Source organism: Mesoplodon densirostris, chromosome 4 (assembly GCF_025265405.1).
Source record: "Mesoplodon densirostris isolate mMesDen1 chromosome 4, mMesDen1 primary haplotype, whole genome shotgun sequence".
Lineage (NCBI taxonomy): Eukaryota > Metazoa > Chordata > Mammalia > Artiodactyla > Ziphiidae > Mesoplodon > Mesoplodon densirostris.
The window spans coordinates 76330108-76346006 of record NC_082664.1 but is presented as its reverse complement, the minus strand read 5'-3'; the positions used below and the strand labels follow the sequence as shown (position 1 = coordinate 76346006).

Here is a 15899-nt window from a genome sequence, read left to right as displayed (position 1 = left end):
CTCTGTAGGGAAGGGTGTCTTCAATACTTTTTTTTTTGTCTGTGTCACACAGCATCCAGGGATAGGGGATCTTATTTCCCTGACCAGGGATGGAACCTGTGTGCCGGCCATGGAAGCGCACAGTCCTAACCGCTGGACCGCCAGGGAATTCAATACTTCAATACTTTTTTTTTTACCTGTATAATCAAGATTTATTGGACAAAATTATTAGCAAGTAGCACAAAAACAATTCATGCAATCTGTTTGGTACCCTCAATGAAATCCCAGTTCTGTTTCTCTAGATGCTTCAACCTTGCCTAAAAAGTTCTCCTCGGGCAGGTTTGTTAGGTTCTCTGAAGGCATAATTGTTAAACTTATAGTCAGCATTAGACTAAAAGCCTCCAAAATCAATCCCAGATTTCACACTAACCCTAAATGCCATTCTAAAGAACAGAGGATGTAGAGTTTACCAGATCTATGCCCTGTTTCTAAGGGACGGGAAAAATATTTAGGCAATTCCAATATATAAAATGTCACCAATTTCAAGGACAAGAGCCCATTTCTAACATTTGTTATATAATAGGAATAGCTTCTGAAGGGCTTATAGTAGCTGCTTTGGGAATGTGACCTTTTTGATTAAATACTAGCTGATCACTCCTGGGAAATAAATTCTTGTTAACATATTTAGATAAAAAAGAATGTAAGCTCCACAAAGGCAAGGATTTTTGTCTGTTTTGTTCAGTGCTGTACCTGGCCCACAGTAAGTGCTCAAACATTTGCTCAATGAGTAAATATGGTGACTTTGCTGGAGTATTAAAGTAAGTTACAGACATAATAAACATGTTTTGGCCACAAACATTCCTAATGCAACCACAATAAAAATTAGGTTTGAAACACACAGTCCTACTTTGCAGAGTTCAAGAGCTTAAAAGTGAGGGGAGGCATCCAGGTAAGAGGACATGCACTCTAGCCTTCCATTACTGGATATTATATACTTTCTCTAAGATTGTACCAACCTAGCAACCATAACAGAGGTCCACTTAATCTAAAAATTAAACTGGCACTTACAGCAAATATATTGTGGGCCTGCATTTTCTGTATAGCTTTTAACTCCTTTTTTCAAAATCCTTCCCTTGCTTTTGGATAATTTATTTCTAAATATTTCACCTTATTATTTCATATTATCTGCATCATACTAAACCTTGGCCAACCCTTTAAATGTTAAAGGAAAAATATTAATCTATTTCCTAATGAGTATAATAAACCTTCATGTATAAATACTTTTTACGTTCAGCCTCTGTAAAGCCACCAGATAACCTGTAAAAAGTTTTAAAACGTGAATCAGAGCCAAGTTTTAAGAACTTAGCTATGAATGTCTGAGATCATTACCCATTTAATATAGTCCCCGCAAAGAATAACAGAATGTGTAAAATGAAATGAAGGTCCCTTAGAGTTTGAAATTCTTCTGGTGCACAGTCCTGTCTTCTTTGTTCAAGAAGTTTGTAGTCATTTTCAGGATCCACTCCAGGAGCCAAAATTCTTAATTTAGGTACCAGGCAAACCATTCAGGGCAAAAAATACACGAAGAAGAACAACACCACGTCTAAGAGGACGAAGAGCCAGAGATCCAACCAGCAGGAATGTTTTGGTAACCGGTCTGCCCCGGACTGAGGCCACACTTCATGGTTCTGCTGCGGCCTCTTGGCTTCACCCAAGCCTCGCCGCTCCCGGGAACCATCCCGACCATCTTCGGCCGCCGAGCCCACTTCCATCTTGCAGCAGTCGCTGCGCCGCAACCTGAGTACTTTTTATTTTTTATTTTTATTTATTTATTTATTTATTTATTTTTTTGCTGTACGCGGGCCTCTCACTGCTGCGGCCTCTCCCGTTGCGGAGCACAGGCTCCGGACACACAGGCTCCGCGGCCACGGCTCGCGGGCCCAGCCGCTCCGCGGCATGTGGGATCCTCCGGGATCGGGGCACGAACCCGTGTCCCCTGCATCGGCAGGCGGACTCTCAACCACTGCGCCACCAGGGAGGCCCCTGAGTACTTTTTAAAAGGTAAAGGAGTTCTGAGACCAAGACGCTTGAGAACCATTACTTAGCAGCTTCCTCAGGAAAAGCTAATGTTCAGATTTTTTTGTCAGCAGCCTTTACACCTGAACACAGGATAAGGGGATATAAAATTCTTGGATCATATTTTCTTTTTGAAAATCTTGAAAATGCAGTTTCATTGTTTCTAGCATAAAATGATGCTGTAAAGAAGTCTGACACCAGTCTAATTTTCTTTTCCTTATAAATGACTAGTACTTTTTGTCTGGATGCTCAAAGGGTTTTTTCCTTATCTTTAAAGACTAATTTAATAGTTTTACTAGAAAATGTTTTGGTTTAAACTGTTCTGGGTCAGTTTTCTCCTATACACTGTAGGCCTTTGCAATATGTAGACTTAAGTCTTATTTCAGGAAAATTTTCTCAAAATTTTGTTTTAAATATTTGTTCTGATACATTGCTCTGGTTTTCCTTGTGAGGATAAATGTGTGTGTAAAATCTCTTTTGCTTGTTCTCTGTATCTATCACTTTCTCTTGAAAACTTTTATCTTTCTTTTTAGAAAAACCATTCTCCTTTCAGCCCTTAAATGTGCTTTTTTTATTTCTGAAAAAAGTTAAAAAAATTTTTTTCCTGAGACTGGTTAGTTCTCATTTAATACGCGACTCTTCTCTACCCGTATCACTTTTTAGCTTTTCTATTTCTGATTTACGCTTTTCTTGCAAATCATCTATTATTTTATTTCCCTTAAAAATATTAGGTTAAAGAAAGAGAGAAGAAAAAATACTAAGTTAAAGTTTTCATCTGCTTTGTGACCACATTTTTCTAGTGTGTTATGTCTGCTTGAACATTATTAGGTTTATTTTCACCTTGTTTCCATAGCATGTATGGGATTAGATCATATTTCTTATTTGTTCCCAATCTTAAATGAGGTAGATTTTCCCGGACTATTAAGAAAACGCACTCTTGGGCTTCCCTGGTGGCGCAGTGGTTGAGAGTCCGCCTGCCGATGCAGGGGACACGGGCTCGTGCTCCGGTCCGGGAAGATCCCACATGCCGCGGAGCGGCTGGGCCCGTGAGCCACGGCCGCTGAGCCTGCGCGTCCGGAGCCTGTGCTCCGCAACGGGAGAGACCACAACAGTGAGAGGCCCGCGTACCAAAAAAAAAAAAAGAAAACGCACTCTTGCCTCTCGGCCCCGCCCACGCCTCGCTCAAGCTCTGGGCCCCGCCCACGCCTCTCACACAGCGCCGCGGGCCACGCCCAGCCTCTTGCCTCTCGCCGGTGCCAGGCTGGCTGTATATTTTCCCGCCATTTCTTGAGAACTGATAGATTTCGGTGAGATCCGAGGCCTTTTGGGATCACTGCGGCCAAACAGGTAGGGAGTGTAGTTAAAAAAGAGCTACTGGTAAATCTGAGACTCTGCTAAATCTCCATCACCCCTAGAAATCAGACGAGTCTTGCCCTCACAAATCCTGTTAACAGCCCTTCTTTTAAAGGGTTCATTTGGTCAGCGCATTTGATTAAAATTGTTCTTGCTTCCCCTAAACAAACCAGGGCATATATAACTGTGACCTTTTCAGTAGTTCTTTAGACTCACTTTCTGGTAGAAGTTAGTGTATCTGTGAGCAACAAATAGGTATCTGAAGCTCATGCCTCTATGTAATGTCTTTGCATTGAAACGTTTATTCAGTAAGTTTTTATCGTGAATCTTGCCCTTATGTGACAAAAATATTACAGTGTGGCACAAACCAGCCAATATTCTTTGAGCAAATGTCTCCATAAACTACTTTAAAATTTTTTTAAAGAAAAGACTTCAAAAGAAAAAAGACTTCAGTGGGGAAAAATTTTACCTTCTGTTTTGATTTTTTCCCCCAATTTAATTTTACATGAAATTAAAGTAATATATATTACATTCTTGTAGTATATGCATGAAATTAAGCATAAATCTATTAAATGTATGAACTAATTACAGCTCTATGTGTCAGCTCTGTATTTTTTTTTCGGTACGCGGGCCTCTCACTGTTGTGGCCTCTCCCGTTGCGGAGCACAGGCTCCGGACGCGCAGGCTCAGCGGCCATGGCTCACAGGTCCAGCCGCTCCCATGTGGGATCTTCCCGGACCGGGGCACAAACCCGTGTCCCCTGCATCGGCAGGCGGACTCTCAACCACTGTGCCACCAGGGAAGCCCTCAGCTCTGTATTTTTTATGTCAGTGTCTTCATTTAAAATCTTACATTTCAGTGAATATCAGATACATCTTTTGAAAAATGATGGGGTTGGAAAAAATGTTAAATGATTTTCAAGATCCCTTCCAGATCTATGATTCTGAGTTTCTATGGAGTAGAAGGAAATGTGAAAAGCTGAGACATCATTCATAAACAATGTTTCCATTAGATAAAATGTGTCCCAAGTGGCTAATATGTGATCTTGTATATTTGGTCTACAACCTCCTCCTTGCTCCATATTGCTGTATCACAGGAAACTATTAGGAAAGAAATAGATTTTTTTTTTAGGATTGTTTTTTCTAATTACAAATTAGTGCCTGAATTAATCCAGAAAATTTAGAAAACAAAAAAAGTGTAAAGGCAACACACACACACACACACACACACACACACATACACATGATCTCACCATTCAAAAAAAAATCATCATTGTCCTATTACTCTTCTAGATATGTATACTTTTTCTCTTTAGAAAATGACATAGCATAGTCTTCAGTCTGCTTTTTTCACTTCAGAGGTATATGTACTTCCTCACATCCAATTGGAATACCCATAATAATATGCCCACATCCCAGTAAGTTAGCAGAAACTAAGCAAACATTGTTAAGTAGATTTTGGAACAGCTATAATTATGTTATGCCCCAGGTTATTCTCTTTCTCTGCTGCAGAATGGATTGGTTTCACTGCAACCTGTGTTTCCGAAAAGATGGGGCCCATTTCTTTGTCACCAGCTGTGGCCATATTTTCTGTAAAAAGTGTTTGACTCTGGGTGAGTGATTTAACTGTTTTCAGATTCAGGCAAAAATGTTTTTAACCTAGAAATAATGATTAGCCATTTTTCTGTGTAACTTGGAATAAAAATCACTTAGTAGGCTGAAGGTGGTGTGTGTATAATAGGAAACTGTTGATTATGAAAATCGGAGGAATCCATTAAAAGGAATGATTTAGCAAATGGACTGTCTATTACTTGAATATCAAAAGGTGCTTGTCAGTGTTCTGAAGCCTGTGGCAGGGAAAGCCACAAGGTTGTCAGACTGATCAGAGAAAAGAGAAAAAATAAAAATAATGAATAGAAATTGGGAAAGTGGTTGATAACAAGAGCCATTTCTAATGGGAAGTAGTATAATCTGTGAAATCAATTTAATTAGAAATGTTGACGATGGCGATAGTGGTGGGTGATACCTTTGTGGTTTAAACAGTATTTTCATGTGTACCAATTTTATGTATCCTCACCACAATCCCAGGAGGTAATTATTAGTAGACCCATTTTACAAATGAGGAGCTGGTTCAAATAGGTGATTTGACCAAGTTCTTGCAGCTGTTAAGTCTTAGAAGAGACAAATTTAAGGTGTGTCTTTTTTTCTTAACTTACAAGGTACGTATTATATTCTGTAGGTATGTATTCTGGGTAGTAGGTCCAGAAGAGGGACTTAGGATGTTTTGATCAGGGAAAATTTCATAGAAGAGGTGTTGCTTCAATAGAGTTTTGAGTAATAAACTGGAGTCTGCCAAGTGAATTAGGCAGGGAAGATCATTCTGGTTTAAGAGAACAGCACGTGTAAAGGAATACAACATCATTAAACTTAGTACAGGGAAGTACATGTGGTTGGGATTGGTAGAGCATAAAAGGATAAAGTAAGAAATGGTGAGAGATGAGGCTAGAGAGGTAGGTAGTGGCCATATGATGGAAGGCTCTATATACCAGGCTAAAGAACCTGAACTTTATCCTGCAGGTGATGGAGAGCTGTGGAAGTTTCTTTGTCTTGTCTTTTTCTTAAATAGAAGAATGATTTGCACTTGCTAGCTCACTCTGGCAATAATATGGAAGGAAGACGGGGAAAAACTTCATCCCCAAGGAAAGAAGAGTCAGGTTAGGTAGCCTCTGGAGAAGCTTTTTCTCTAGGTGAATCTCATGACCCTTTTAAGTTATCTGCTAATGTAACAAAGCTACTACTATGGTAACAGCAGCTCACTTTGGAGCGGTTTGTCTCGGTGAAGCATATGTCATGTGATGTTTTCTCCGGACATGGCATTTATCTTAATCAATAACCAGCACCACTACTAAAATTTTAACTTCACAGGAAGATTAGGAATTTTAATTTCCACATCTTTCAGATTGGGTTAGTTAGAAAATGAGAGTAGGAGAGCTTCAAAACAATATCCAGGAATATTAGCAAAGTGAGAACAAGGCAGGAATAGTTGGAGAGTTTCTTATGGTGCCTAATGTGTGCCTACTGTCAGGTAGATAGAATAAAAAATAATAACTTAAAGTTGAGATCTTTGGTACTCTTCCCAGACTCTAGTAAATGTACACCCCTGTACTCCTGCTGGGAGGCTACTGTCCCTCACCTGCAGAAGAAAACTGGGAATTTATAAAAAGGGAGATGGGTAGAGGTACAGTGTGAAAGCCTTACTTCTCATTAACATACAAGTTTGAAACACTGATTTCGAGAATGGAGCTCAAGTCGATGTCCTTTTATAGCACAGTGACATTTTGAATTCAGTAAGAACCCTCTTTTCATTAGCTAGCCTACTTGACTGTTATCATGTACTTTAGGAAAATCTTACCTCATGCCCATGAGAACCAAACATTTTTTTCCCTTTCCCCGCTAGAAAAATGTGCTGTTTGTGGAACTGCCTGCAAGTATCTGGCTCTTTCTGATAATGTAAGTTTTTCCTCCCCGTCACAAACAATCTTATCCCATTCCTGGTGTGTAGGAACTATACAAAGAATACAGTGGCTAAGAACTGAAATTTTGGGGGAATTCCCTCGTGGTCCAGTGGTTAGGACTTGGAACTTTCACCATGGGGGCTTGGGTTCAATCCCTGGTCAGGGAACTAAGATCCCGCAAGCCACGTGGCACGGCCAAAAAAAAAAACTGAAATTTTTTTTAAAAGAAAGAAAAAAGGAACAAACAAAATGTGTAGATAGCAATTGAAAAACAAGGAGGTAAACTAGAGATAAAAGAATTACTTGTGGATTTGTGGCTACTGTCACAGAAGCACGAGGTAAGGATTAGGCTATGTAGTATACATCTCCTAGCGCAATAGTGATCGCCCTCTTAGCACAGTGAAATAATACCTGGTGCTTTAGAAAGGATGCTATGTCTTTAACCATATTTGCCTGTATTTTATTTCATTCCATTGTGGATGTCTTACTCTCTTCATAGATGAAGCCTCAGGAGAAGATGTACTTCAAAAGCCCCGTGGAGACAGCTTTGCAGTATTTTAGTCACATCTCTCAGGTATGAGAAATAAAAGTGAAGAAAATCTGATTTTCCAAGCAAGTTATAATTGCATCTTATTTCTTTTCCAGAGGTTCTCTTTAAACTGCATTTGTATATTTGTATACAATGGGGAGAAATTGGCTGCCCTGTTTGCTTTCTTCCCTGATGATACAAATCTCAACAGTTAACTTTTTACTCACCCAGAATCTGTGATAGGCTGTAAAAACTACTATGTAGCTGACATCTTGCCTTGTGATTCCTAGTTCTATTTAATAATTTTTGAGGATAAAAAAGGTTCTAGAGAGCTTTGTCTTCTTTCTTCGCACATTTAATGAATCTTCTAAAAATTGCTTTGAATATACAGGCCTGACCCTGCAAACAATGGATTTAGTAGCCAAACTTTCAAGCTTTTGCTTATAGACCTAAGTTCAAAAAGGGGTTTCTTGTTCTCCACTCTTATTTTTCAATAACCTCTCTTAGCAACACATATATATTTAATTCTTCAGTTAGTATTTATAATAGGTTGCCTGAATTTTGGAAGATATTTTTCTTTTCCTGATGCATGATATGTTGTCATGCCATTGACTTGGTCAGGAGCAATAGAATTGTGGAAGGAAGTAAAGAGGAGACAGGACAACCATTTGAGAAAGTTCCTAAATTCTAAAAACTTTGGTTTTTCCCTTCCACTCTCCAGTTCTCCACCAAGATCATTTCATAGCCTCATGGGATTGCTATCTGGGCACATTTCTTGAGATTTTATCACTATTTTTCTTCTCTACTCTTCTCGTTCTTACGAGAATATTTTTTTATTAAACGTGAAGATGGTCCTTTGTCATGTTTAGCTGAAGATAGTAGATTTAATTTTTCTTTGGTGTCTCCCCCTCAGTCCTGACTCTGGAGATAGAGGAAGGGAAATTAAGGCTTTCACTGCATCCTGTTTTTAGCTGCTTGGGTGAACCATCATATTTGAGATACTATTTAACATTATGGGGAGATAAAATCCAGCTGAGACTCAAGGAGAAATGTAAACAAGGTCACATGAACAAGAGAAAGAGCAGACCTTTGGTTAATAACTAAACCAAGGGTTAGTTAATGATCAGTAGAGAAACTATATGTAGTCTGAATTCTACCCTGCCTAATCATGGGACCAATTACACATGGTCAAGTAATCAAGATAAAGTACATGGAAAGGGTCAGTTAATCATCACTTGAGTGAAGTGCCTGTTTGGTGAAGTCAGCAATGTCTGAAAATGTGTTTTCCCAATCTGTGAAGTTGAATAACTGATCCAAGTAATGTCTAGATTGTCTCATTCAGGCTTCTGCTCATATTTTTCTTCCTCAGTCAGACCTTTACTGACTCTCATATCTCAAATAGCAGCCCCAAGTCTACTTCTTACCCTGCTTTATTTTTCATCATAGGTCTTATCTCTAACATTATATAATTTATTTATTGTCTGAATCCTGCACTGCTTTCCCTTAGCATAATGTGTTCAAGGTCTATCCATGTTGTAGAATGTATTAGAACTTCATTAGTACTTTATTCCTTTTTATGACCAAATAATACTCCATTATATAGCTGGATATACCTTTCGTGTATTCATTCATCCATAGAGGTACATTTAGGTTATTTCCACTTTTTGGCTATTATGAATAATGCTGCTATGAATATTTGTATACAAGTTTTTTTTCTTTTCTTCCTTTTTCTGCGATACGCGGGCCTCTCACTGTTGTGGCCTCTCCCATTGCGGAGCACAGGCTCCGGACGCGCAGGCTCAGTGGCCATGGCTCACGGGCCCAGCCGCTCCATGGCACGTGGGATCCTCCCGGACCGGGGCATGAACCTGTGTCCCCTGCATCGGCAGGCGGACTCTCAACCACTGCGCCATCAGGGAAGCCCTGTATACAAGTTTTTGTGTGGACATATATTCATTTCTCTTGGATATATACATAGGAATTAGATCACTGGACCAAATGGTAACTCTATGTTTAACTTTTGGAACTGCCAGACTGTTTTCCCAAGTGCTTGCACATTTTACATTTTTACCAGCAGTGTATGAGGGTTTTGATTTCTCCATGTCCTCACCAACACTTGTTTTATCTGTCTTTTTTTTATAATAATCATCCTAGTGGTGTGAAGTGCTATCTCGGTGTGGGTTTGATTTGCATTTCTCTGATGATTAATGATGTTGAGCATCTTCTCATGTGCTTATTGGCTATTTGTTTGTCATCTTTAAAGTAATATCTATTCAGGTCCTTTGCCCATTTTTAAGTCGGATTGTCTTTTTATTATTAGTTGTAAGAGTTCTTTATATATTCTAGGTACAAGTCCTTCACTACATATGTGATTTGCAAACATTTTCTCCCATTTTGTTGGGCCCATCCACTTTAAAATTAAGAGGAATGGGCTTCCCTGGTGGTGTGGTGGTTAAGAATCTGCCTGCCAATGCAGGGGATACGGGTTCGAGCCCTGGTCCGGGAAGATCCCACATGCTGCAGAGCAACGAAGAGTAACTCCCGCTCGCCACAACCATAGAAAGGCTGCGCGCAACAATGAAGACCCAAAGCAGCCAAAAATAAATGAATAAACAAATAAATAAAAATAAAAATAAAATAAAAATAAAATTAAGAGGAAGTAACATAAATGTCCATTAAGTAAATACAAATAGGAAGAACAGACAACATCGAGCATCAAATAGAGTAGGAAATAAAGAGAGAGAAGAGGTTGAGAAAAAGAAAGGGAAAGATATAGGTTCACAAAAAAAGACAAATTCAGAGCAAAAGGCACAAATGAAAATACAGAGAGACTTCCCTGGTGGGCCAGTGGTTAAGACTCTGCGCTCCCAATACAGGAGGCATGGGTTTGATCCCTGCTTGGGAACGAAGATCCCACATGCCATATGGTGTGGCCAAAAAAAAAAAAAAAGATAAACGAAAATACAGAGAAAGACTTTAAAAATTTTTTTATTTTTTATTTATTTATTTATTTATTTAGGGCTGCATTGGGTCTTTGTTGCTGCATGCGGGCTTTCTGTAGTTGCAGTGAACAGGGGCTACTCTTGGTTGTGGTGTGCGGGCTTCTCATTGCAGTGGCTTCTCTTGTTGTGGAACATGAGCTCTAGGCACGCGGGCTTCAGTAGTTGTGGCTCTTGGGCTGTAGAGCGCAGGCTCAGTAGTTGTGGTGCACAGACTTAGTTGCTCCGTGGCATGGGGGCTCTTCCCCAACCAGGGCTCGAAGCTGTGTCCCCTGCATTGGCAGGCTGATTTTTAACCACTGCATCACCAGGGAAGCCCAAGAAAGACTTTCATAAATTTAGTGTTGGGACTGACAAACTTTTTCTTGAAAAGTTAGTAAATATTTTAGGTTTTGCAGGCTATGCAACCTCTGTTGCAGCTACTCAACTCTGCTGTTGTAGCACAGAACAACAGCCACAGGCAATCTGTAAACAAATGGGTATGACTGTATTCCAGTAAAACTTTATTTACAAATACAGGCAGCTGGCCCTGATCATTAGTTGGCTGACTTGGAAGTCATATGTTTTGCTAACATACTTAAATAACTACCATATAAATCGTTTGAATAAAATCAGGTCAAGGCCTGATCTCATAAATAGATCAGATCAGTTTCCCATCCCTCACTTGAATTTAAAGACTGAACAACTGAGATAATCAATGGTGCCTTTGAAGAAAGGTTTTATTTAGTTGAAGATTATTTTACCTGAAAAGAAAAAGTTTATCTGTCAGTTTTTAAGACTTCTGAAACAGTGTAGTTGAGTTCTTTATCACTACTGAGCAGGTCGAGGAACCTTAAGCCCCAGTGTGAGAGGCTTTGATCACAAACTGTGCAACCCAAAACTTAACTCCCTGGCTGTGCCGCGTGGCTTGTAGGATCTTAGTTCCTCGACGAGGGATCGAACCTGTGCCCCCTTCAGTGGAAGCGTGGAGTCTTAACCACTGGACCACCAGGGAAGTCCCCTTGCTTTTGATAAGGAAGCATTTTTAGGATTCTTTTTTGCTCAAATCTCTTTGAGCACCAAGGTAGTTTTGGCACGTAGGTTAGTAGGTCTCTTGGCTATATATTGTATCTATCCGTAATATCTATTGCTCGCCAACCCTTTGCCATTTTAGATAACTCCCAGGATTGAGTGCCTTTTTTCTGCTTCTGCATTGTTCAAATTTTCTAAAATGAATATGTTTTACTTTTATTGAAAACAAGAACAACTTTAAAAAAATAGACTACAGTGAATTCTTATCTGTGTAGAATTAGCTTAGTTTGCTTTTGAGTAGAAAGGAAAGAGTGTAGAGACTATATAAATTTGGAAGTAGAATTCTTTAGTAAGGTGGCAAAAGCAACTTGCAAATTAGATGAGAACAAAAAGTTTATGACAAAAGTACCAGATCTAGGAAGGACCTAAGAAAAAAGGTTTACGGTGTGAGTAGGGAGGAAACAAATGAGACCTGAATACTGCTGTGTATTCAAAAGTAGAACCTGACAAAGCTAAAATACTTTCCATATATTAACTTTTGATCTGATTCAGTAATCCCATGATAGGCACATCAGTATATCAAATGGTAAATGAAAACAAAAGATAAAATTATTTACCCTTGGCCAGAAATAAAATTCAGGAATAGGTAATCTCCTGTGCCTCTTTGCCCTTTACTGTAGCAACATAAACAGCCTACAAGTGTCTATGTGTGAGTATCTTAGGGAAGGTAAATTGGTTACCAGTGCTCTGTAGAGCTAGGAATGTGGAAGCTGAGTCCAAGCTAATAGTAAACAAGTAAGGTCAGAACCAGTTCTAAGCTTGGAAACATTTTTTTGGTTGTCACTCTTCTTGCTCAAGTTGGATGGTTATATTTTTAAAGGGTCATTCTATGTCAGAATGTTCTCATTAAGATATTAGGAAGGCACTTTTCTGGAAATGAAAAGCTTTGGCTTTCCCTAGTTTTAGGGAATCATGAGTTAGCTCAGATGCTCCAGAAGAAAATGATCAGTAATAGAGTATGAATTGATGGGTTTCCATTTGTTGCTACAAGTAAGGGGAAAGGAGTTATGGGGGTTGTATGTCAAAGGTCTGTTTTTCCCTAGTAGGTGTGGATTTTCCAGAAGAAGCAAACAGATCTCCTCATCGCCTTTTATAAGCATAAAATTACCAACTTAGAAGCAGCCATGCAGGAGGCACAGCAAACACTGACAAACCAGGACAAGTAAGTGACGAATGAAATCACCAGAGAGCCTTTTTCTTCCATAGAAGCTGTAGCCCTTATTTCCTTATGGTTCCAAAGCCTAAAAATTGCTCCATGTGTGTTTATGTTTGTCTTGGTTAAGTCAGGTACAGAATTTTTGGTCTCTCAATCTCCATTTTATTTTATTTATTATTATTATTTTTTAATATAAATTTATTTATTTATTTATTTACTTTTGGCTGTGTTGGGTCTTCGTTTCTGTGCGAGGGCTTTCTCTAGTTGTGGCAAGCGGGGGCCACTCTTCATCGCGGTGTGCGGGCCTCTCACTGTCGTGGCCTCTCTTGTTGCGGAGCACAGGCTCCAGACGCGCAGGCTCAGTAGTTGTGGCTCACGGGCCCAGTTGCTCCGCGGCATGTGGGATCTTCCCAGACCAGGGCTCGATCCCGTATCCCCTGCATTGGCAGGCGGACTGTCAACCACTGCGCCACCAGGGAAGCCCTCCATTTTATTTTTCTCTTTCTTCCCCCAAGGGGCCTTCCCTACTTTATAGCTTTCCCCTTTTACTTCCATCTGTCGAAAACTACTTCTTCAGAGAAATCAGACATGAATTTTCCACAGTAATAATGATGGCAGATTTAAAATGTTACCTCTAGGAGGGTGTGTTTTGGTTCTTTTTTTTTTTTTTTGGCTGCGTTGGGTCTTTGTTGCTGCACGCAGGCTTTCTCTAGTTGCAGCAAGCGGGGGCTACTCTTCATTGTGGTGCTGGGGCTTCTCACTGCAGTGGCTTCTTTTGTTGCAGAGCATGGGTTCTAGGCACACAGGCTTCAGTAGTTGCAGCACATGGGCCCTAGAGCGCACGGGCTTCAGTAGCTGTGGCACATGGGCTCAGTAGTTGTGGCTCATGGGCTCTAGAGCACAGGTTCAGTAGTTGTGGTGCATGGGCTTAGTTGCTCCACAGCATGTGGGATCTTCCCGGACCAGGGATTGAACCCATGTCCCCTGAATTGGCAGGCAGATTCTTAACCACTGCGCCACCAGGGAAGTCCATGTGTTTTGGAAATCTTAAGCTAAAAGATGGAATCCCTGATGGAAATTTTCAGACATCAGCAGACCAGGGGAAAATGTGTGGAGAGGAAATGCAGTTCTGTGTAAACTTCTGAAATCATACCAAGTGACTGCTTATTTTGTCCACCTGATTCTTCTCACCACAAAAACCCTGCCATTGCCCCCTTGAATCACTAGATCTCTGACAGAAACACCTTGTATAGTGGCAGGCATCTCTCCGGAAGCATTAACTAGATGTTGATAATAAAAATCAGGTTTTTTATCCCACTGACCTGCTGGAGCTGATTGTTTCTTTTTCCATCTTTTGCCTAGAGAGCTGTCAGTCTTAAGGAAAGAGAATGGAGAACTGAAGAAATTGCTAGCCATCCTAAAGGTGAATGAAATAGATTTTCCATACTATTATTTTCTCTCTTACTTGGCCCATCTATCTAGCTGACTGAATAGAATTAGTGTTTCCTAACCTTTTTCACATCATGGCTGGTAATAACTGATAATATTTGTACAGCAAGCACACTGTAGTAAATGGACGAGGCCACAGAAGACCTTGGAGGGATGAAAGGACAAAATCTAGCACAGTGGTAACCTATTCTCGAATATCAGTGAGTCATGGCATAACACATGGGAAGCTCTCTTATAGAAGAGATATCTGTGGTAACTTAAAATTTGTCTTCAAGAATCCCAAGGCACCTCAGGACCTTACCTGTCCCTCAAACTCTATTTCCTGGACATTTGTCTCTTCCCAAGATTGTCCTTTGTGTTTATATAATGTTCCTTTTGATCTTACTCTTTTAACTCTTCTAGCACATTGTAATCCTGTCATTTTCCTTGCTCTCCCCATAGACTCTCTATATTTCCCCACATGTATCAGTCTACAGGATTCCCAATATGTTTTTGTGAAGAGGAACTAAAATTTTCTCCCCCCAAAGCTAATAATTTTCTGAGGAAACACTCACTGTTGCTGTTTTTTCTTCTATTGGGCATCTTAGTAACCACAACTAGAGGACATTGCAGCTTAGCTATCTGACGAGTAAGATCCATTGATTGGGACCATTGAGCTACAGCTTCCTTCACTCCCATTTTTTTCACCTACAGGAATCTCCAAGTTGGTACCAAGGAAGCAGGTCAGTTTTATCAGGTCCCATACCATCCCTCTTTGAAAATTTCTATCCTTTCTTTTTTTTTTTAATTGGAGTATAGTTGCTTTACAATGTTGTGTTAGTTTCTGCTGTACAGCAAAGTGAATTCTATCCTTTCTTGGCACTTGGCTGTAGCTCCTGTGTGGGCTCTGAGGTGGAGGGAATGGTTTATGCATTCATCTTTCACTTCTCCAAGAAAGAGCTCCTCACTGAAAAGTGCTGAACTAAAATCTTGGATGAATGCTCACCCTTGACCGTCGCCTTATGAAATCCTACTCACCCCTCAAAATTGAACTCATGTGTCATTTCCTCTGTCAGCACTTTATTAGGCAGAGTTAGATGTTCTATTATATCAATTTATTCAATAAATATTCATTAAGTACCTACTGATGGTGAAGCACTGTGTTAGGTGTTGGGTGTACATCACCGATTATTCTAATTGTAGATGTCTGTACCCTACCAGTTATTATATATTTTTAATATCAGCTCTGCATTGGTGGATTAAAAAGACATGGCCCCTGACTCACAGAAGCTAGAGTCTAGTGTTCTATCATACTTCCGTACTTTTGACATACCCATTATAACACTTTTGTTGCTCTTTTTCTTTTTGTCTCTCCCACTAGCCTGTGAGCCTCTCAAAAATAGGAACCATATTCTAGTTATCTTTGTAAGTTCAGGATCTAAGACATATGAGCACTAAGTAAACGTCTGTGGGTAGATGGAAGAGGGGATGGAGAGAGTGAGGGAATGGCAGATGTATGAATGGATGGACAGATGGATAGATATATGTAAAGTTGAGAGTACCTGGTGAGGCACTACGGGAAGGAAGAAAGAAGGACTTCAGAACTTCTATTATGGGCAATAGAGAAGTGGAGAAGATTTCGTTTAGGGAATTGGAGAGCCAAGGAGTCCCATATGGAAAGCGTGCCTCTGTATTTTGGGCTAATACCTGTAATACATGATTAGTAAGCAATTTGTGCTCAGAGAGAAGGCTGTTATTTCTGTAAATAATGACCTGATTGATCCTCTAAGGTGG

The 15899-nt window shown here is 40.0% G+C and overlaps 2 protein-coding genes across 2 annotated transcripts in view; one reads left to right on the top strand and one right to left on the bottom strand.

Moving 5' to 3' along the window:
• Nucleotides 1-1476: 1476 nt before the first annotated feature.
• LOC132489321 (uncharacterized protein C4orf3-like) lies at nt 1477-1751 on the bottom strand. Its single transcript, XM_060098228.1, has one exon. It carries the CDS (start codon nt 1749-1751, stop codon nt 1545-1547), a length of 207 nt encoding a protein of 68 aa, XP_059954211.1. The 3' UTR covers nt 1477-1544.
• Nucleotides 1752-3318: 1567 nt separating this feature from the next.
• The window catches only part of RNF212B (ring finger protein 212B), a 22540-nt gene continuing 9959 nt past the window's right edge, over nt 3319-15899 (top strand). Inside the window, exons 1-7 of the mRNA XM_060096461.1 lie at nt 3319-3402; nt 4920-5020; nt 6865-6917; nt 7422-7496; nt 12568-12683; nt 14040-14100; nt 14820-14848. Coding sequence (XP_059952444.1) covers nt 4921-5020; nt 6865-6917; nt 7422-7496; nt 12568-12683; nt 14040-14100; nt 14820-14848 — 434 coding nt within the window. The 5' untranslated portion in view covers nt 3319-3402; nt 4920. The remainder of the gene's footprint in view (nt 3403-4919; nt 5021-6864; nt 6918-7421; nt 7497-12567; nt 12684-14039; nt 14101-14819; nt 14849-15899) is intronic.

What these genes read in the sequence shown, in the direction of transcription:
- LOC132489321 (XM_060098228.1), bottom strand. Translation starts at nt 1,751, where the DNA reads ATGGAAGTGGGCTCGGCGGCCGAAGATGGTCGGGATGGTTCCCGGGAG.